General features: G+C 40.7%; 1 protein-coding gene across 1 annotated transcript in view; it reads left to right on the top strand.

The window, feature by feature from the left end:
- Positions 1-22,736, top strand: part of rbm20 (RNA binding motif protein 20) — a 330,139-nt gene extending 307,403 nt beyond the window's left edge. Inside the window, exons 12-14 of the mRNA XM_072239839.1 lie at positions 964-1,083; positions 2,376-2,497; positions 21,842-22,736. Of these exons, the coding sequence (XP_072095940.1) occupies positions 964-1,083; positions 2,376-2,497; positions 21,842-21,964 (365 nt within the window). The 3' untranslated portion in view covers positions 21,965-22,736. The remainder of the gene's footprint in view (positions 1-963; positions 1,084-2,375; positions 2,498-21,841) is intronic.
- Positions 22,737-23,365: the final 629 nt, after the last annotated feature.

Genomic DNA, 23,365 nt, shown 5'->3' with positions numbered 1-23,365 from the left:
CAAAACAGAAAGTGCAAAGAAAGGAATAACAACAACGGGTTCACAAACCGTTCAGAAATTTAAAATTTGATAGCGGAGGGGAAGAAACTGCACCTAAATTATTGACTGTGGACCTTCAGGCTCCTGTATCACCTCCCCAATGGCAGTAATGAGAAGAGTGCTTGTACGGTTGGTGAGGGTCCTTTTGTTGATGTCCTCACTGACCGAGGTGCCTGATTCTACAGCCCTCTGCGGTTTTGTGATCCTGGGCATTGGAGCATCCATACCAAGCTGTGATGCAACCAGTCAGAACGCTCTCAACCGATGGTGTAGCTTCTTCATGATTGTTGAGCTCAGGATAGAACTTCGGAGATATTGACACCCAGGAAGTTGAAGCTGTTCATTCTTTCCATTGTGGACTCCTCAATGAGGACTGGTGTGTGTTTTCCCAACTCCTCCTTCCTAGAGTCCATAATCAGTTCCCCAGACTTGCTGACATTGAGTGTGAGGTTGTTGTTACAACACATTTCAAACAGCCAATCTATCTCACTCCTGTATGCCTTCCCACTAACGTCACACTTAAGATCCATTGTGCTTGGTTTCCCTTGTAACACTTCCAAGATACATTTGTGGAAATAAAAAAAGTTCTCCTGAGCCACAGGGGATTAAATTTTTAACATAACAGCCAAATGATTGGCTTGGATAACCAGTACGAGATATGAAAGAATGCTAGTTTCATGCCAAATGAACCATCTCATATGAGGAGAATCTTATTATTTTCAGCATATATTGACTATATGATTTTATCTTACCATTTTTAATAGTTTAATTCATAATAGGGTTAAAATCATTAACAGAAGTTAATTTAATTTTTATTTCAAACATCTCTTTTTATCTGGCACCACTTAACTGCCTCATTATGATCCAGTGACAGAACAGAATGCTTGAGGAATATTTGTGCTGATATTTAATATTTTAATGCAGAAAACCTAAGCCAACCAATGCAAGAATCAGGTGGAAGAAATCAGCAACCCCCTCATATACAACAAACGCAGTTGCCATGGAAGCACAACAATGTCTTCTCTAATCTTAGTATTCCTCTAGGTAAGTACTATGGAGCTGTCAAGATAATTCTTGTTTTATAGCAGGTTTGTTTGACTAATATAAATTTTAGGAGCTGACAACAGTTAAATCTGTAATTGGTGAACTATTACAAATCCAAATAAAATTCATGTCAGTGTAGAATAATGCAGATATAGTGTGACCGGTCATGGTATATATTATAACATTTTCCTAATCCAGCTATTCTTTCGGGCTTTATAAACACACAAACAAAATTAAGTCAATTTATGTAAAATTACATTTAACATAAACCATGCAGAAATAAGCCATTCAATCCCATTAATCAGTGCTGGTGTTTAGTCTTCACTCGGCTCTCCTCTGTCTCATCTTCGCTTTTCACCTTTTCTTGGTAGTCCCATCTATTGGTCATTTCCTTTTGAAAATGTCTACTTGCCTTAACCGATTTTTTGTATCAATTTATGGAACAAACTTGCATTGTATTCTTCACACCCTGTAAATAAGATTGAAACAACCTTATTCATGTACTGTGGAAGCATACAGTAGAACAGTACAACATGGTATGAATCCTTCAGCCCACGATGTTGTTCTGACATTTCAACCCCCTTTTGGAAAGTTTTGGATAGTGTATGGTTGTCATAGGTTACAATGGGACTTTGATAGGATACAGATCTTGCTGATGGAGTTCAATTCAGGAAAGTGTGAAGTCGTATACTTTGGAAAGTCCAACTTGTAGGCAGAGTACAGTGTTAATGTTAGAATTCTTAGCAGTCTGGAGGAACAGAGGGAGCTTGTGGTCCACGCCCAAAGATCACTGAATGGATGTGTTAAATTCCTGGATCACTAATTCTATCTGAAATTATTTGTCTCCAGTTTACTCTCCACCCTTTTCTTGAGTGTGATGGATTCTAATAGGTACCCCACCCAAGCATCCATTCTTTGAGTGAAGTCCCGGTTTACATGGTTACAGCAAAGCATAATCCATGTCCTACACCTCCATTATCCTGGAAGTTTTCTCTCTGTAGATCAGGAGTGTGAAATGTATGCCATACTTCGGTCAAGATCAGCCATAAAACTTGAAATTAATCCATATTCTGTATGAAGGATTAATGTTGAGGAAAGATATATTTTAAAGTAGTTTTCCTGCAAAATAATTAACTTGGATGAAATGAGTTAAGCAGAGCCAAAGTTCCTTCCAACCCTTCAAAGTTAGATGAAATGGGACTACTGTATTAATTTCTGTGATTGAGTAATCCAGATACTTGAGAATCTGTGTTTCTTCTACCTTGGTAACTGGTGCGCACTCATTTTTTCAGGTGTTGAGTTTGTAGAAGCTAGAACTGGATTTTACTGCAAGCTCTGTGGCCTCTTTTACATTACGGAGGAAGCTGCAAAAACCAGTCATTGCCGAAGTCCAGTCCATTATAAGAACCTGCAGGTAAGTGAAATAAGTGTTGCCTGATTTTACGTTATGTATGGTGAAGAAGTGGTATTAATTGCTCAACCTTGGTTTTGCTGCAAAGAATGTGGTGGATTCCATTATCACAGTGTTTTTATGTGGATTTCCACTGTCCCTATCAATATGTTAAAGTGGAATTACTACAATTGGATGGCCACTTCAACTGGATGGAATGACAGAGTTCCTGGATAAAAGGAAGGAGATAAAAGAGCAGATGTTATAATGAAATGAGGCTGATGATCAAACTCAGCGATGAGGCAGCACAGCTACTCCCAGCTTTAATGGTGAAATCTTTTTCCAAATACTGGAAAGCTGAAATAAAAATGTTGAAAATGCTCAACAGCTCATTGTTTTTGTCAAGGGAGAAAAACAGTTGAGTTTTAAAGTTGCTGATTCCTAACAAAACTGGCAATGGTTAAACAAGATGCAGAGAAAGGGATGAGGAAGGGATGGAACTAAAGAGAAATATGATACAACTGCTGGAAATCTGAAAGAAACATGCAAGAAATGCTGATTATCTGGAAGTCTCACACAACAGCATGTTCTGCAGAACAAGTAGGGAGGGGACCACATTGTGAGCATCAAGGTCAGCACACTAAATTGATGGGAATACAAGTGAAGTACAACAAAGTACATTGAATTGAATTGATTTTATTACCTACATCCTTCATATGCACGAGGAGTAGAGATCTTTACATTACATCTCCGTCTAAGTATGCAATGTGCAATTTATAGTAATTTGTAATAAATATAACATAGAAATACAATGTATCAGCATGAATTAATCAGTCTGATGGCCTGATGGAAGAAGCTGTCCCGGAGCCTGTTGGTCCTGGCTTTTAAGCTGCAGTATCATTTTCCAGATGGTAGCAGCTGGAACAGTTTGTGGTTGGGGTGACTCGGGTCCCCAATGATCTTTCAGGCCCTTTTTACACACCTGTCTTTGCAAATATCCTGAATAGTGGGAAGTTTACGTCTACAGATGTGCTGGGCTGTCCGCATCACTCTCTATAGAGTCCTGTGATGGAGGGAAGTACAGTTCCCATACCAGGCAGTGATGCAGCCAGTCAGGATGCTCTCAATTGCACCCGTATAGAAATTTTGTAGGATCTGGGGGCCCATACCAAACTTCCTCAATTGTCTGAGGTGAAAGAGGTGCTGTTGTGCTTTTTTCACCACACAGCCAGTATGTACAGACCACGTGAGATCCTTGGTGATGTGTATGCCGAGGAACTTAAAGCTGTTCACCCTCTCAACCCTAAATCCATTGATGTCAATAGAGGCTAGCCTGTCTCCATTCCTCCTGCAGTCTACAACCAGCTCCTTTGTTTTTGTGACATTGAGGGAGAGGTTGTTCACTGTGTCAGGGTGAAGACTTCTTCTCTGTAGGCTGCCTTGTTATTATTTGAAATTAGGCCAATCAATGTAGTGTTGTCAGCAAATTTAATTAGCAGATGGAGCTGTGGGTGGAGATACAGTCATGGATATACAGGCAGTAAAGGAGGGGACTTAGTGCACAGCCCTGATGGGCTCCTGTGTTGAGGGTCAGAGGTGTGGGAGCCCACTCTTACCACCTGCTGGCGATCTGACAGGAAGTCCAGGATCCAGCTACACAAGGTAGGGTCAAGGCCGAGGTCTCTGAACTTCTTATCAAGCCTGGAGGGAATTATGGTGTTGAATGCTGAACTGTAGTGCAAGAACAGCATTCTCACATAAGCATCCTTCTTCTCCAGATGTGTAAGGTCGGTGTGTAGAGCTGTGGCTATTGCGTCGTCTGTGATCAGTTGTGTCAGTAGGTGAATTGTAGGGGGTCCAGTTTGGGTGGTAGCAAGCTGCAGATAATCCTTGACTGGCCTCTCAAAGCATTTGCTTATTATTGAGGTGAGTGTGACAGGATGCCAGTCATTCAGACATGTTACCTTTTTAGGTACAGGGACAATGGTGGATGTTTTGAAGCAGGAGGGCACTCTACACTGGAAGAGGGAGAGATTAAAAATGTCTGTAAACACACCTGCCAGTTGTGCCACACACATCCTGACTACCCGCCCTGGGGTGCCGTCCGGTCCCGCAGCCTTGCGACTGTCCACTCGTTGGAAACACCTGCGTACTTCAGCCTCAGAGATGACCAATGTGCAGGTCGCTTCAGTGGCTCTCCTCAGGGGCTCAGTGTTGGCGACATCAAACTGAACGTAAAAAAGATTTAGCTCTTCTGGGAGAGAGGCAGCAAAGTTGGCAGCACTACTGTGCTTAGCTTTGAAGTTTGCAATGGTGTGCAGACCTTCCCATAAGCTGCGTGTGCTGTTGGTGGAAAGTTGTGTCTGGATCTTGTCCCTGTATTGTCGTTTTGCTGCCTTGATGACTTTGCACAGATCATAGCTGCATTTCTTGAGCTCCTGCTGATTACCGGTGATGGAGGTTCTGTGGCGCGTGATAGGTGCTGTTCGTATGGAACTGTTGATCCAGGGTTTCTGGTTTGGGTAGACCCTAACCGATTTCTAGGAGACAACATCTTCAAAGCACTTCTGGATGAAGCTTGTGACCCCTTCCATGAACTCGGAGACTCCTCATCATGCAAGACATTCCAGCTGACGTCATCAAAGCGGTCCTGTAGCATGGAGGCTGATTGGTCAGTTTTAACTATGGCTGCCTCTTCTTTCAGCATCTGCCTGTACCTCGGCAGCAGCAAGATAGAGGAGTGATCTGATTTTCCAAACGGCAGACGGAGGAGCACTTTTTTAGTGTTGCAGAAGGGTGGGTAGCAGTGGTCAAGTCTGCTATCTCCCCGTGTGCTCACCCGGATGTGTTGACAAAACTTCAGAGAGACTTTAGTCTGTGACGCTCTATTGAAGTCACCAGCAGCAATGAAAGCAGCTTCCGGCTGTACAGTCTCCAGGGTGCTGATGGTCCCATACAGTTCATTGAGAGCCTGCAGCGGAATATACATAGCTGTGATAATAACAGATGTGAACTCCCTGGGCAGACAGAAAGGTCTACACAGCAGCACCAGGTACTCCAGATCCAGAGAACAAAAGGATTTGAAGGCTCACCTGGAATGAAATTCAAGGTCCCTGGATGCTGTGGTGAAAAGAGATAAAAGCGTAGAGTAGCTGTTGATTTTCCTGCACTGCTGGGAAAAGTGTCATGGGAAATGGCGAGAAGGTGTTACAATGACAGCAGAGTGAATCAGAGCAGCCAAAGGAAATGGTCCCTTCTGAATGCATTATGTGTTTGTCAGAGGTATCACGCTTCCAATATTACTCAATTGCTCTGCTAACTCCAGATAGCTATTCTGCATGTACATCTCTTCCTGATTCCCTTCATTCTCTGTTACCAACCTGCGACATGTTGCACCATCAACCCTTTAGTTATTTAATTGTCCACCCTCTCATCAGGGAGACCATATAAAAGCCTGAAAGTATGTGCCACCAGGCTCAAGGACAGCTTCTATCCCCCTGTTATGAGGCTACTGAACAGTCTCCAAGTACGATAAGACCATAAGACATAGGAGCAGAATTAGGCCATTTGGCCTATCGAATCTACTCCGCCATTCAATCATGGCTGATCATTTTTTCCCTTCCTCAACCCTATTCCCCAGCCTTCTCCCTGTAACCTTTGATGCCATGTCCATTCAAGAACTCATCAGGCTCTGCCTTAAATACACCCAACAACTCGGCCTCCACAGCTGCCCGTGGTAATAAATTATCAAAATGTCCTATGGGATATTGAGTGATATCCGACCGGCTGCTTTTAGTTAAATTAAGGGGTAACCCTTTTAACATAAGCATAATCCAACCCTATGCGCCAACAAATGTTGCGGATGAAGAAGATATTGACAAGTTTTATGAAGATCTCAACAGTGCTTATGAGCAATGTAAATCTCAGGATATAAAACTAGTCATGGGAGATTTTAACTCCAAAGTTGGACAGGAAAAGGTTGATAACATCATAGGACCTTTTGGATTAAGGGAGAAAAATGAAAATGGAGAAAGGTTTACTGATTGCTGTGTCAGAAACAACCAAGTAATCATCAATACTTGGTATAAAAACCATCCACGTAGATTGTGTACTTGGATTAGCCCTGGAGATAGAACAAGGAATCAAATAGATTTCATTACCATCAATGAACGCTTTAGAAATAATACCACAAATTCTACAGCCTACCCAGGAGCAGACTGTGGTTCAGATCACCATCCAGTAATAGCTACCATCAAAACAAAATTAAAGAAACTGAAACGTGAAAAAAAGAGAAAGAAGTATATGTTGGGAGAACTTAAAAATGATAGCATACTTAAGCAACAATTCAAAACAGCTGTAGAAGAACACCTCAACGAAAACAAAACAACACCTATTTGGGACAGATTTAAATATGCTATACAGCAATCAGCAGAGGAGGTAATCCCAGTACAAGAAATCCAACACACCAACAAGGGGGGGATAACCCAAGAAATTCTAGATCTGGTGGAACAAAGAAGGTTAGTGAAGAATAATGAAATGCAATACAGAGAGCTAGACAGACAGACCAAACAATTGTGCAATATTGCAAAGGAAGAATGGCTGAATCAAAAATGCAATGAAGCAGAAGGCCATATTAACAACAGCAAAGAAATGCACAAGAAAATTAAGGAAATTACTGGAATTAAGAAAACCTCCTCTACAGGATGCATAAGATCAGCAGACGGATCCATACTAACAGAACCAGATAAAGTATGTGAGAGGTGGATTCAGTATATAGAGCAGCTTTTTGAAGATAGAGGGGAACCCCCAGTTATTAAACACTCTAATTCTGGCCTACCTATTACCAAAGAAGAAATAACTAAAGCAATGAAAAGCATGAAACATGGTAAAGCCACTGGACCTGATGAAATTTCAGTGGAAATGAAATAAGCCCTAGAAGATCTGGGCATAGATATTCCTTTTGATCTGTTTAATGGCATATGTGGGTCTTGTGTATTGCCTGATGATCTCTTGAAATCAGTATTTATAACTCTGCCAAAAATTCCTGGAACTATCGACTGTGAGAATTATAGAACAATCAGTCTTATGAGTCACATAATAAGATTTTGTTGAGAATTGTTCTGAGTCTAATTAAAAACAAGTTAAGACCAGAAACTTCTAAACTGCAATATGGATTTAGTGAGGATAGAGGAACTAGGAACGCAATTTTCATACTATGAATGCTTTCAGAAAGAGCAATTGAATATCAAAATGATGTCTTTTTATGTTTTATTGATTTCCCTAAAGCATTCGACGAAGTGCAAAATAAAATATTATTTCAAATTCTCACTAAACTAAACATAGACGGAAGGGACCAACAACTGCTTCAAAATTTATATTGGAATCTAATGGCGGCGGTAAAAATTGATGATAATATAAGCAGTTGGACTAAAATTCAAAGAGGAGTTAGACAGGCATGCGTTGCCTCACTGGAATTATTTAATATCTATAGTGAAATGATTCTCAGAGAAATAGAAGACCTAGATGGGATAAAAATTGGAGGTGTTAACATCAACAATATAAGATATGCAGACGATGCCACCCTAATAGCAAGTGCTACAGAAGACCTACAAATCCTCCTAGACAAAGTGGTACAAACAAGTGCCGATTTTGGTCTAACCATCAACTGTAAAAAATCGAAATGCATGGTAATTCACCACTCTCTGGCTAAAGAAGTTTTTCCACATCTCTGTTTTATGTGAACACCCCTCCATTCTGAGGCTGTGCCCTCTTGTCCTAGACTCCCCCACCATGGGAAACATCCTTTCCACATCTACTCTGTCTGGGCCTTTCAAAACGCAGAAGGATTCAATGCAATCTTCCTCATCCTTCTAAATTCTAGCGAGTACAGACTCAGAATCATCAAACATTCGTCATATGATAACCCTTTCTTTCCCAGAATCATCATTGTGAACCTCTTCTGAACTCTCTCCAATGTCAGCACATCTTTTCTAAGATGAGGAGCCCAAAAGTATTCACAATAGTCAAGGTGGGGCCTCACCAGTGCCTTATAAAGCCTCAGCAACACATCCATGCTCTTGTATTCAAGCCCTCTTGAAATGGCATTTGCCTTCCTCACCACCAACTCAACCTGCAAGTTAACCTTTAGGGTGTTGTGTATGAGGACACCTTCAAGTCCCTTTGCATCTCAGATTTTTGGATTTTCTCCCTGTTTAGAAAATAGTCTGCACATTTATTTATACTACCAAAGTGCATGACCATGCATTTTCCAGCATTGTGTTTCATTTGCCACTTTCTTCCCCATTCTCCTAATCTGTCTAAGTTCTTCTACAGCCTAGCTGTCTTCACAACACTACCTGCCCCTCCACCAATCTTCATATCATCTGCAAACTTGGCAACAGAGCCATCTATTCCATCATCTAAATCATTGACATACAGCATAAAAAGAAGTGGTTCCAACATCAACCCCTGCGGAACACCACTAGTCACTGGCAGCCAACCAAACAAGGATCCTTTTATTCCCACTTGCTTCCTCCTACCAATTAGCCAATGCTCTAACCATGCTATTAACTTTTCTGTAATACCATGGGTTCTTAACTGGATAAGCAGTCTCATGTGCGGCACCTTGCCAAAGGCCTTCTGAAAGTCCAAATGTACAATATTCACGGCATCCCCTTGATCTATCCTACTTGCAATCTCCTCAAAGAATTCTAACAGGTTCGTCAGGCAGGATTTTCCCTGAAGGAAACCATGCTGACTTTGTACTATCTTGTCCTGTGTCACCAAGTACTCCATAACCTCATCCTTAACAATTGACTTCACATCTTTACAACCACTGAGGTCAGGATAACTGGTCTATAATTTCCTTTTCTGCTGCCTTCCTCCCTTCTTAAAGAGTGGAATGACATTTGCAATTTTCCAGACCTCTGGCACCATGCCAGATTCCAATGATTTTTGATAGGTCATTACTAATGCCACCACAATCTCTAACACTACTTCTTTCTGAACCCTAGGGAGCAGTTCCTCTGGTCCAGGTGATTTAGATACCTTAGGTCTTTCAGCTTTTTGAACACCTTCTCCCTTGTAATAGTAATTGCACCCACTTCCCTTCCTTCAAACACTACAACATCTGGCACACTGCTAGTGTCTTCCACAATGAAGAAGGTGCAAAATACTCATTTAGTTCATCTGCCATCTCTTTGTGCCCCATTATTATTTCTCCAGCCTCATTTTCTAGTGGTTCTATATCCACTCTCATCTCTTTTATTTTTTACATATTTGAAAAAGCTTTTACTATTCACTGTGATATTGTTTGCTAGCGTGCTTTCATATTTCATCTTTTCCCTTCTAATTATTCTTTGAGTTACTCTCTGTTGGGTTTTAAAAGCTTCCCAATCCTCTATCTTCCCACTAACTTTTGCTTTGTTGTGTGCCCTCTCTTTTGTTTTTACATTAGGTTTGACTTCCCTTGTCAGCCACGGTTGTACTATTTTGCCATTTGAGTATTTCTTCATTCTTGGAAAACATCTGTCCCGTACTTTCCTCATTTTTCCAAGAAACTCACGCCATTGCTGCTCTGCTGTCATCCCTGACATCAGCTCCTTCCAATTTACTTGGGCGAATTCCCCTCTCATATCACTGTAATTTCCTTTACTCCCCTGAAGTACTGCTACATCAGACTTCACATTCTCCCCTTCAAATTTCAAGTTGAACTCAGTCATATTGTGATCACTGGTTCCTAAGGGTTCTTTTACCTTAAACTTCCTAATCACCTTCTGTTCATTACATAGCACCCAATACAGTATAGCTGATCCTCTAGTAAGCTCAACGACAAACTGCTCCAAAAAGCTATCTCATAAGCATTCAACAGACTCACTCTCTTGAGATCCATTGCCAACCTGATTTTGCCAATTGACCTGCATGTTGAAATCTCCCATGATTATCATAGCATTGCCCTTTTGACACCCCTTTTCTATTTCCTGTTGTAATCTGTGGTTCACATCCCAGCTTACTGTTGGGAGACCTGTATATAACTGCCATCATGGTCCTTTAACCCTTGCAGTTTCTTAACTCAACCTGCAAGGATTCAACATTTTCCAGTCTCTCTACTGACTTGATGTCATTCTTTACCAGCAGAGCCACGCCACCCCCTCTGCCAACCTTCCTATCTCTCCAATACAACATGTAACCTTGGACATTCAGCTCCCAACTACAACCATCCTTCGGCCACGATTCAGTGATGGCCACAACATCATACCTGACAATCTGTAATAATGCAACAAGATCATACACTTCATTTCTTATACTCCATGCATTGAGATATAACACTTTGAGTACTGTGTTTGCTACCTCTTTTGATTCTGAATCCCTAATGCACTAATACTCACCTCATTGACTGCAATTTCATCCTATCATCTGCCTGCCTTCCCTGACAGTCTGACTGCATCACACACAAATTGCTGGTGGAACGCAGTAGGCTGGGCAGCATCTATAGGAAGAAGTACAGTCAACGTTTCGGGCCGAGACCCTAAACTTCCTCCCTCACCACCATTCAGGGCCCCAGACAGTCCTTCCAGGTGAGGCGACACTTCACCTGTGAGTCGGCTGGGGTGATATACTGCGTCTGGTGCTCCCAGTGTGGCCTTCTATATATTGGTGAGACCCGACGCAGACTGAGAGACCGTTTCACTGAACACCTACGCTCTGTCCACTAGAGAAAGCAGGATCTCCCAGTGGCCACACATTTTAATTCCACGTCCCATTCCCATTCTGATATGTCAATCCATGGCCTCCTCTACTGTCAAGATGAAGCCACACTCAGGTTGGAGGAACAACACCTTATATTCCGTCTGTGTAGCCTCCAACCTGGTGGTATGAACATTGACTTCTCTAACTTCCGTTAATGCCCCTCCTCCCCTTCTCACCCCATCCCTTATTTATTTATTATTCCCCCCTTATTTTTTTTCTCTCTCTGTTCCTCTCACAATCACTCCTTGCCTGCTCTCCATCTTCCTCTGGGCTCCTCTCCCCCTTTCTTTCTCCCTAGGCCTCCCGTCCCATGATCCTCCCCCTTCTCCAACTCTGTATCCCTTTTGCCAATCAACTTTCCAGCTCTTAGCTTCATCCCTCCCCCTCCTGTCTTCTCCTATCATTTCGGATCCCCGCTCTCCCTCTCACTTTCATATTTCTTTCTATCTCTTCTTTCATTTAGTCCTGACGAAGGGTCTCGGCCCGAAACATCGACTGTACTTCTTCCTATAGATGCTGCCTGGCCTGCTGTGTCCCACCAACATTTTGTGTTTGTTGTTTGAATTTCCAGCATCTGCAGATCTTCTCGTGTTTGCAAACCTGACTGCATGTTACCTTTGCTTTTTTACTATCCATCCTATCCTATTCTGATTCCCACCCCGACTGGCAAATTAGTTACACCCTCCCCAATAGCTCTAACAAACCTGCCCGTGAGCATACTGGTCCCCCTCAGGTTCAGCTGCAATCCGTCACTTTTGTACAGCTCATACCTCCCCCAGAAGAGATCCCAATGATCCAAAAACCTGAAGCCCTACCCCGTGCCTCAGCTTCTCAGCCACGCATTAAACTGCTAAATTATCCTAGTTCTACCCTCACTAGCACATGGCACAGGTGGTCATCCAGAAATTACTACCCTGGAGGACCTGCTTCTCAGCTTTCTGCCTAGCTCTCTTCAGGACCTCTTTGCTTTTCCTTCCTATGTCATTGGTACCAATATGTACCAAGACATCTGGCTGCTCGCCCTCTCCCTCCAAAATGCTGTGGATGCGATCTGAGACGTCCCTGACCCTGGGACCTGGGAGGTAACATAATATTCGGGTGTCCCATTCACGTCAACAGAACCTCCTGTCTGTTTCCCTGACTATTGGGTCACCTATCACTACCGCTCCCTTCTTCCCCCGCTTCCCTTCTGCACCACAGACCCTGCTCTCTGCCAGTAACCCAGTCTCCGTGGCATTCACCTGGGAGGTTATTCTCACAACAGTATCTGAAATGTTCTACTTATCATTAAGGGGAATGGCTACAGGGGTGCTTTGCACTAACTGCCTATTCACATTTCCATATCTCTTGACGGTCACCCAACTGCTCGCCTCCTGCAACTTTGGGGTGACTACTTGCCTGTAACTCTGATGGATTATTTCTCATTCTCCCATACAAGCTGAAGGTCATCCAGCCGCTGCTCCAGATCCCTAACATGGTCTTCAAGGAGCCAGATGCACTTCACGCAGATGTAGTTCCCTGGGAGATTTTGGGTCTCCCAGGACTCCAACATTCGGCATGAAGAACACACAACGGCCAGTTACAACACTAGGTACAGTAAAAGAAAAAAAAGGGAACCTTACCCAGAGCCAACGCCTCTTCCAGGCCCAAGCCTCTTTTGAGACAAAGTCTGACACTCCCACTCTCACCACTAGCCTACTCCCAACAATTCTGCCCGGCTTGTTCCTTCTATACTTTAATTTAATTCACTGTACTCTGCTCCCGCCGCTGACTGGGCCTCCGGAATAAGATGGTCTCTTGACCTCACGACCTACCACACTATGACCTCTCACCTTATTGACTATCTGCACTGCACTTTCTCTGTAACTATTATTTTATTCTGCATTCTGTTATTATTTTCCTTTATACTACCTCAATATACAGTTGTAATGAAATAACCTAGAACATATGGATAATATGCAAGACCAAGTTTTTCGCACTACCTTGGTTTATGTGATAATAATATACCAATTTACCAATGGGTAACAAGTTTCCTATACACTGTAACTGTTTAACTGACATCACTGCATCTTTTAAGGTGCTTTCCAATTGGGCTACTGAGTTATTTTACAGAACTTACAGAAAATACAACAACCTTGAACATTTTGTAACTTCTCCAACCTTTAAATTTGGAGATATACCAAACATAGTAAAAAAAATCCTCAGAGCAGTATTCCCTTGTACTGGATTTACACCAACATAAGTTGGAATTTAAAATCAAAGATCAAAGAAAGCATAACAAGATTAGTGAAGAGATTCTTTTCAAAACTTTAGTAATTTAGTCACTAAACTATACAAAAATAAAATTCATTTACTATACAAGCTCTTATCAGATCTGTACTGGTATGGATATATTGCAAAGCAAATGAATTCTTGGTATAAATGTGAATTTCAGAACATCTATCTGAATGCTTTGATCTGATTCAAATCTCAAAATGTCCACTTGCAAATAAAGGTTTAGCTGAACAGGGTTACCGAGGAGTGTTCTGAAAGATAAACTGCAATGCTATAGAACAAATGCCATAAATATTTAAACAGAATTTATAGAGGTTGAAGAGTGGGTGTGGGGTTTTCCCAGTAATTTTAGGTTGCTCTGGCTGAATAAAGATATTAGAAATCCATTGAAATTGGAAAAGCGGATGTACAAGAGCAATAAATTATTATTATGACTAAACTTCAATTCAAATATGAGAAAATTCAGGCAATGTGACTGCTTACCTTCTAAAGCTGAGGTTGACCAGAGGAGGGAGAGGTAAATTCATGGTGAAAGCTGCAAATATTTGATGATTTTGCCAGCATTTGTTTAATCTAATGATCTAGCCTTTAAGAACAGGGAAATGAGTTTACCAGGAAAGGCTGCTGAAATCTAGCTGCTTGGTAGGAATGTTCAAAACACGTACAATGTTCAAAACAGAAATTATTGCTGTAATTTCTTATACCACTCAAATGAATTTTCCATCAGGAAACCTTTTAGTATGTGCTAGTGATGAAGGATTTACTTGTGCTAGATTAATCCTTTAGATTTAGATGCCAATCTGGCAAACGGTGTCCAACTGCTTTGGAAGAAGCTGTACATTCAGCTGGAAATCAGCCTTGTAATTAATCTGTGAGGACTAAAAGGAAGATTCAGAATGCAATTAGTTGTAGGTGGTGATAAGGTGCTTAGCAAATGAACCCAAGCTTCAATCACTTTTTATTTCAGGGGCAATTTGTGGAGCTAGGGCTTTCAGTAAGTACAAATAATTATTAGCCCTGAAAATATTTGCTTCATTTTTCCAGGGAGATTTAGGCCCATTAGCCATTCACACCTGGACCCCTTACCACACCTATCCATTCCCAGCTGATACATATTACCATTGGAAATTTCAAAAGTTCAAAGCTCAAAGTACATTTATTATCAAAATATGCAGTATACAAGCCTGAGATTCGTCTTCCTGCAGACATCCACGAAACAAAGAAATGCCATGGAACCCGTTCAACGAAAACATCAAACACCCAACGCCAAGCACAAACAACGAGTGAATAACACACAAAATGTTAAATATTAAACTGCAAAAGCAGTCAAACATATGATTGCTACATTTTAAGGGATATTGAACTGAAATCTTCTGTAAAAAGCATAGCCCCAACTCTCACTTCCACTGTGTACTTGAATTATGGTCCTTTCACAGGCTAGGGTTACTTCCTGAATGATTTCACAAAATCATATTTTAAAAAAAGATCATATTGTTGTATCAGTTCAAATGGGACAAAAATGAATAGTTGACATCAAAGATTTGAATTAAGATCTGGTGAAGAACTGCAACAGAATCTTAAATTAATTTTACTGCTTTTACAGTTTTTAAAAACATTAATATGCTTCAAAATAGCAGGAAACTCAGTCACACTTCATGCAAAAATTTGGTTCCATTATGATTCCAATCAATTCAGAACATCTTCTGTTTTAAAAACCTGTAAACTTCTGTTAGGGATAATGTGGACAAATGCATCTAAAATAAACCAATTAAAACAGGCCACTGAAATGCTCCTCTTGGCAGTTATTAGGTGAAATGAATTCAGAATAAGTTCTACTATTTGTGAGTTTGGCACTCAGATGAGCTTTAAAAAGATCAGGAATTTTTAGCTGCTTTCGTAATGCCTGCAGCACTTCAGCTGGACTGGAAATCTCTAACGATTTAGTGCATCCAAACTTCAGATGAAACAGTACAACCTGAAAGTTATTGAATTACTGGTTAAGTCTGGAATGTGTTAGTTCTATAGCTGGAGCTCAGAAAGCTGGGACAAATACAAATGTTGTGGAGAAAAGTATCAAGATGAGTTACTGTATTATTTCTATTAGGTGATATTGAAGAGATAAAGCCGAAACTTAAATTGAATAAATATCAGAAAGAATTTATGAAAATTGCATTGGCAGTAGCTAAGAAGACTATAGCAGTTACTTGGAAATCTGATTCGTGTTTAAGTATGAATCGTTGGAATAATGAAATGGCTAGTTCTGTTCCACTTGAAAAAATTACTTATAATTTAAGAGATAAATATGTAACATTTCTGACTATTGGGCGCCCTTATTTACAAAAGATAGGATGGCATATTTAAGTGCTCCAATAAAGATCTTGGTCCCTTGGGGAAAGTAACGAATAAGTATACCAAATTTATTTTGAACTCCATGGAGCATGTGGAAACCTTCCAACACCCAGGCGGTTCTTCTTTCTTCTTTTTTTTTCTTCTTCTTTTTTAGGTAGGACTATATATGGGGGGGGAGGGTTAAGGGGAGGGAGGAGGGTAGACACTATCTTTTCATGTATTCATTTTGAAAATTCAATAAAAATTATATTAAAAAAAATGAGTTACTTGTGAAAAATTCAATACATTTTAGAAACAGCTTCTTCCCCTGCCCCATCAGGTTTCTGAATGGACAATGAACACTACCTTACTATTTTTGTTCTCCTTTTGCACTACTTATTTCACTTAATCTGTATGTAATTGTAAATTTTTTTTTATGGATTACACCGTACTATTGCCGCAAAAAAAACAAATTTCATGACATATGTGAATGATATTAAACCTGACTCTGATGCTGAATACAGGAAATACAAGACCAATTGATTCTCCAATATATTCACTAACTAGCCCAGAAAGGCACAATACTGAATTTAGTAAAGGGTCGAACTAAGGGCTTGAGGATGTACACAGAGACCAAAATCAACACTTCATCAGTTGAAAAACTGCTGACTTCAACCAGCCCTGTACTTGCATAACTGCAGGCACACAATACATGTTAAAATATAAATAGATGGCTAAAAGTGCTGGACAGTGTCCACATTTAGAAAGGTGACTCAGATTGAATCAGAATCAATGGGTGAGCATCATTCTCGTGTTGCTCCACAGTGCAAAAAGAGGAAATTTGGTCCATCATCCAAGCCAATTCTTGGAGTGTTCACACCAATCTCATCTGTATATGGAGATGTCAGATGGCACCACCCACTTGCTATGTCACTGTATATTGATAGAAGCTTGTTAAATGGTGTGAGAACAATAATCCAAATCCCACCATGGACAAGACAAGAGAGGTGATTGTGGGCATGAGTGAGGAGCAGGGCACCCAATCTCCATTGCACATCAATGGCTCTGCTGGAGAGAGTGAAGAGCACAAAGTTCCTTCGTGTGCACATAATGGACAATCTAACCTGGACCCCAAACACCTCCTCATTAGACATGAAGGCACAGCAGTATCTACACTTTCTGAGGAGATTGAGGGAATTTTGTATTTTTATATCATTTTAACTATTTCCATGAAACTTTGGCTAATTGGGGCAGCCTTATAATTGTGCCAAAATGTACGAGTCCTAATGTGTTGCAATTAATATATATGCCCCAATGAATTAGTCAGATGACAGTAACCCTGAACTTGAACTTGGACTAGAGTGGACAGTGGAGGGGATGTTTCCAATAGTGGGAGGGTCTAGGACTGGAGAGCACAGACTCAAAATACAAAGATATCTTTAGGACAGAGATGAGGAGGAATTTCTTTTGCTAGAGGGTGATGAATCTGTGGAATTCATTGCCACAGGTAATGATGGGTCCAAGTAATTGGGTATATTTAAAGCGGAGGTTGATAGGTTCTTGATTAGTAAGAGTGTCAAAGACTACAGGGTGAAGGGAATATTGGGGTTGAGAGGGAAAATAATGGGCCAAGTGGCCTAATTCTGCTCCTATGCCTTATGGTCTTATAGTGCCACCCTGGCTAGGTTCAGTTAATTAACAGGGCTAATCTGCTAGCTGTAGTGGTTTGTAGAAGTTGTTATTTTTATCTCAGAAGGAACAAATGTCAGCTGACATTTTTAAGGTATTAAATGAGAGATGCTGTGCAGGAACAGGCCCATGTTATGCCAGGTTCCTATCTTATCATTTGAATCTATCATTATAGCCATTTTTCTTAAAATGCATTCCCAACCTCTCCTTAAATCAGGGGTTTCCAACCTGGGGTCCATGGACCCCTCAGTTATTGATAGGGGTCTATGGCACTAAAAAGGTTGTGAACCCCTGCCTTGAACACATCAATGCTATTTGTTTTAACCACTCATTGTTGTAGTATGGTGCAGATTGGGTACAATATTTCTTTTGAAAACCCTGATGAATTTCTTGGTAATGCACACAAAATGCTGGAGAAACTCAGCAGGCCAGGCAGCATCTATGGATGGGAATCAACAATCGATACTTCAGGCCGAGACCCTTCATCAGGACCTTTCTTGGTGACTGTCTTATATTACTGACCTCTTCCCCACACACTCCCTCTGAATCAAAGACCTCAATCAGGTCACTTCTCAACTGCCTTTTCTTAAGAGAAAAAAAGAACCAGTCAGTTTAGTCCTTCTTGATTAAATAATATAAAAACATAATATGAGAAGGTGACTTCCACGCCTTGTTAGTGAACCACTAAAATTTACCAGTTCAAAGTACAGTGAAAATTTATTAATGCCTTCTCCCTGTGATGCAAAGATTTTTGAATTTGTAATCCTTCATTCTGTATTCTTGCCCTATGATTCTTGGTCCAGTATTTCCAAGAAATTGGCTCTTCAACAAAACTCAACTGGCCTGGTCAAGGTACTTGATGCCCAGCTACAGCACATTAAAACGGTGGGAAGCAGAAGGAATATGGGTGGTTACAAGACCTGATTTTAACTAACGATACCTGTGGTCTGGCTAATTTGACCCAAGTAGGAATGTACTGAAAACAGTAAAGTCATAAGTACCAATCGAAAAGCTCACAGAGGCAACTACTCAACAGTGGTTACCTCTCCCTTGCTGCTCACAGCATTCTGAACTCAGATTCACTCTTGCAACACCTAACACAGATCTGATGTACATTCATAATGCTGACTTCTACTCATTTAAATACTAATTAATTATTAATTAACTATTTCAATTCTACTGCTATGATTTTATGTTTTAGACAAATGATTCTGCAGATCATAAACACAAGAGATTCTGCAGATGCTGGAAATCCAAAGTAGCCCACACAAAATGCTGGAGAAATACAGCAGATTAGGCAGTGTCCATGGTAATGAATAAACTGTTGATGTTTCAGGTCGAAACCCTTCCTCAGACGTTGCTTGCTTATTCATTTCCACAGACGTTGCTTGCTTATTCATTTCCACAGATGCTGCCTGACCTTCTGAGTTCTTCCAGCATTTTGTCTAGGTTGCTAAGGTATTATTTTATTTACTTTTGTTTTATTCAGAATTTTTTTTGTTTCATGTTTTATTATGTTGTACTCTATGGGTGACTAGGATTATAGCGTCTATCTGTTGTAGTACTGTTCTACATAAGGATATTTTGTAGTATTATACTGTAGATAATAGCAGTCCATAGCAGTAGAATTCTGTAAGACCTATGTAGGGATAGTATCAATTCCAAAGAAGAAGCATACAAATTAGCCAGAGAAAGTGGCTCACCTGAGGACTGGGAGAAATTCAGAGTTCAGCAGAGGAGGACAAAGGGCTTAATTAGGAAGGGGAAAAAAGATTATGAGAGAAAACTGGCAGGGAACATAAAAACGGACTGTAAAAGCTTTTATAGATATGTAAAAAGGAAAAGACTGGTAAAAACAAATGTAGGTCCCCTGCAGACAGAAACAGGTGAATTGATTATGGGGAGCAAGGACATGGCAGACCAATTGAATAATTACTTTGGTTCTGTCTTCACTAAGGAGGACATAAATAATCTTCCAGAAATAGTAGGGGACAGAGGTTCCAGTGAGATGGAGGAACTGAGCGAAATACATGTTAGTAGGGAAGTGGTGTTAGGTAAATTGAAGGGATTAAAGGCAGATAAATCCCCAGGGCCAGATGGTCTGCATCCCAGGGTGCTTAAGGAAGTAGCCCAAGAAATAGTGGATGCATTAGTGATAATTTTTCAAAACTCGTTAGATTCTGGACTAGTTCCTGAGGATTGGAGGGTGGCTAATGTAACTCCACTTTTTAAAGAAGGAGGGAGAGAGAAACCGGGGAATTATAGACCGGTTAGCCTAACGTCGGTGGTGGGGAAACTGCTGGAGTCAGTTATCAAGGATGTGATAACAGCACATTTGGAAAGCGGTGAAATGATCGGACAAAGTCAGCATGGATTTGTGAAAGAAAAATCATGTCTGATGAATCTCATAGAATTTTTTGAGGATGTAACTAGTAGAGTGGATAGGGGAGAACCAGTGGATGTGGTATATTTGGATTTTCAGAAGGCTTTTGACAAGGTCCCACACAGGAGATTAGTGTGCAAACTTAAAGCACACGGTATTGGGGGTAAGATATTGGTGTGGGTGGAGAGTTGGTTAGCAGACAGGAAGCAAAGAGTGGGAATAAACGGGACCTTTTCAGAATGGCAGGCGGTGACTAGTGGGGTACCGCAAGGCTCAGTGCTGGGACCCCAGTTGTTTACAATATATATTAATGACTTGGATGAGGGAATTAAATGCAGCATCTCCAAGTTTGCAGATGACACAAAGCTGGGTGGCAGTGTTAGCTGTGAGGAGGATGCTAAGAGGATGCAGGGTGACTTGGATAGGTTGGGTGAGTGGGCAAATTCATGGCAGATGCAATTTAATGTGGATAAATGTGAAGTTATCCACTTTGGTGGCAAAAATAGGAAAACAGATTATTATCTGAATGGTAGCCGATTAGGAAAAGGGGAGGTGCAACGAGACCTGGGTGTCATTATACACCAGTCATTGAAAGTGGGCATGCAGGTACAGCAGGCGGTGAAAAAGGCGAATGGTATGCTGGCATTTATAGCGAGAGGATTCGAGTACAGGAGCAGGGAGGTACTACTGCAGTTGTACAAGGCCTTGGTGAGACCACACCTGGAGTATTGTGTGCAGTTTTGGTCCCCTAATCTGAGGAAAGACATCCTTGCCATAGAGGGAGTACAAAGAAGGTTCACCAGATTGATTCCTGGGATGGCAGGACTTTCATATGAAGAAAGACTGGATGAACTGGGCTTGTACCCGTTGGAATTTAGAAGATTGAGGGGGGATCTGATTGAAACATATAAGATCCTAAAGGGATTGGACAGGCTAGATGCAGGAAGATTGTTCCCGATGTTGGGGAAGTCCAGAACGAGGGGTCACAATTTGAGGATAGAGGGGAAGCCTTTTAGGACCGAGATTAGGAAAAACTTCTTCACACAGAGAGTGGTGAATCTGTGGAATTCTCTGCCACAGGAAACAGTTGAGGCCAGTTCATTGGCTATATTTAAGAGGGAGTTAGATATGGCCCTTGTGGCTACGGGGGTCAGGGGGTATGGAGGGAAGGCTGGGGCGGGGTTCTGAGTTGGATGATCAGCCATGATCATAATAAATGGCGGTGCAGGCTCGAAGGGCCGAATGGCCTACTCCTGCACCTATTTTCTATGTCTATGTTTCTAAATATTTTCCTAGCTCCACCCTCACCCATGAGATTTGTGAACTATTGCTCTCATTTCCATTGTAGGATTAGCATTGTGTAGCTAAACTGAGAAGTCCATTCTAGAAATCCAAAAGAGTAACATTAAGTTCTGTAAAACTCTTCAAGATGCTTGTAATGTGCTATATAAATGCAAATCTAAATAAAATACTGCAGATGCTCGAAACATAATTTTTAAAAAAACAGAAAATTCTGGAACTAAAGCTCAGGCAGCATCTATGGTGAGAAAGTCAGAGTTAACATTCCAGTTGAATCACTTCTATAACTGCAAATATTTCTGTTTTGAAATCCTTTAAATATACTTTAATTTTTGTCTTGAAAATGTGAATGCTTTACTTTGTTCTGCATGAAATCTTGCACTTTGTAGTGTTAATTTTGGCAGGTTCATCTACAGATTATGTTTAAATCAAGAGGAAATATTTTAAAGTGTTTACATATTTTCTTTGAATGAAAGCATAAAGAAGAATGCAAAATAATGAAGAATGTAAAAATTCTCAAGTAATCGTTTTTTGTCATTTGTACTATTTGGGCAATTTTCAATTATAAAAATCAATTATTCAATCTTTGTGGATCTTTTGAATGAAGATTAATTCACACTTATAAAGAAAGTTTCTTTTCATCACAGAAATACCTATCACAGCTGGCTGAAGAAAGCCTGAAGGAAGGTGAAAGAGATGGCAATCCTGGAATGGAGGAAGAAGTTGGGATCATGCCACAGTTCGAAACTAAAGAGTCCAATCCTTCCTGAAACAGCCAATTAAGATTCAGCTTTAGAGTCTCTAAGGCCTAATTCTTAAGGATTGCTTCAGAACGTGGAGCTGGAATAACACACCAGGCCAAGAAAGGGTGAAAAAGACAGAAAGAAGGACAGAGAGAAATAGTTCCTCTGATTTATTGTGATACTTTGGAAAGATGCCTTTATCCTTAATCTTCATTGATCAGGCCAATCATATTCAGGGAATTTCTAGTTTCTAATAACTGTGATAGTGATTAAATGTATTGGTTTGATGGAGAAATTTTATTTGGACCATTTCATATGGGTAATTAATTTATGTCTGGGTAACATATTGTTGGATTTAAAATCAGATTATTGATTATTTTACATTTCTGTATAATTTATTAGAAGCAACAGAAGCTCTTTAAAAAAACTGTAAACGTGACAAAATTATAATTTAGGAAATTATATCAGCAAACAGATATGAATTTAATAAACATTTTATTTAATGATTTAATGATTAGAGTGATGTAAGGATAATTCCAATTGTTCTTCCATTAGCCTCAGGAAATTAGTCTTCCATGGTTTCCCTTCCCTTCTTTATCTCAAAGTGTCAGGGCCCCTATGTTACCTAGTTCAAAAATCATTCTTCCCTTGGAAGACTCACTGAAGTCCAGGGGTCGATACTGAAGATCCAAGCCTGAAGGTCAATTGGAAGTCCAGATTTCAAAACTTGATGGCCAAAGCCTGGATATTGGAGACTAGAGACTCAAGGCCTGGAGGCTGTTCTGGAGTTGGAGGACGATCCGAGTGTATGGGTGGGTGGGGGGAGGGAAGGAGGGCGGAAAGAGGCTTGTTTTGATGTTTGTTATGTTCAGTATTGATGTGTTCTGTTTTGTTCTGCCAAGCCATATGGGCATGTTTGATGGTGACAATGCATAAAAGCATGCAGACACGGTCAACAGGTTCAGTTGTTATTCAGACTAAACATCAGAATGTGGTAGAAATGTGATCGAAGTGACCCTGACTGTGGAATGATTGTTGGTGCCAGACGGGGTGGTTTGAATATCTCAGAAACTGCTGCTCTCTGTGATTTTCTCTAGAGTTTACAGAGAATGGTGCAATAAACAAAAAAAATCCAGTGAGCAGCAGTTCTGTGGGTAAAAACATCCTGTTAATGAGAGAAGTCAGAAGTGAATGGCCAGCCTTGTTGAAGCTGACAGGAGGTGACAATGACACGTGTTTCTACAGTAGTGTGCAGAAGAACATTTCTGAATGCAGAACATGTCGAACCTTAATTTGGATGGGCTACAGCAGCAGAAGACAATGAACATTACACTCAGTGACCACTTTATTAGGTACAGGAGGTATCTAATAAAGTGTCCCTTGATTGTAAAATCATTGGGCTCATTAATGCTTGTCTGATCCATCATT

The sequence above is a fragment of the Mobula birostris genome, chromosome 21, assembly GCF_030028105.1.
Source record: "Mobula birostris isolate sMobBir1 chromosome 21, sMobBir1.hap1, whole genome shotgun sequence".
Lineage (NCBI taxonomy): Eukaryota > Metazoa > Chordata > Chondrichthyes > Myliobatiformes > Myliobatidae > Mobula > Mobula birostris.
The sequence above is the reverse complement of the archived record's forward strand: the minus strand, read 5'-3'. Positions and strand labels throughout refer to the sequence as shown.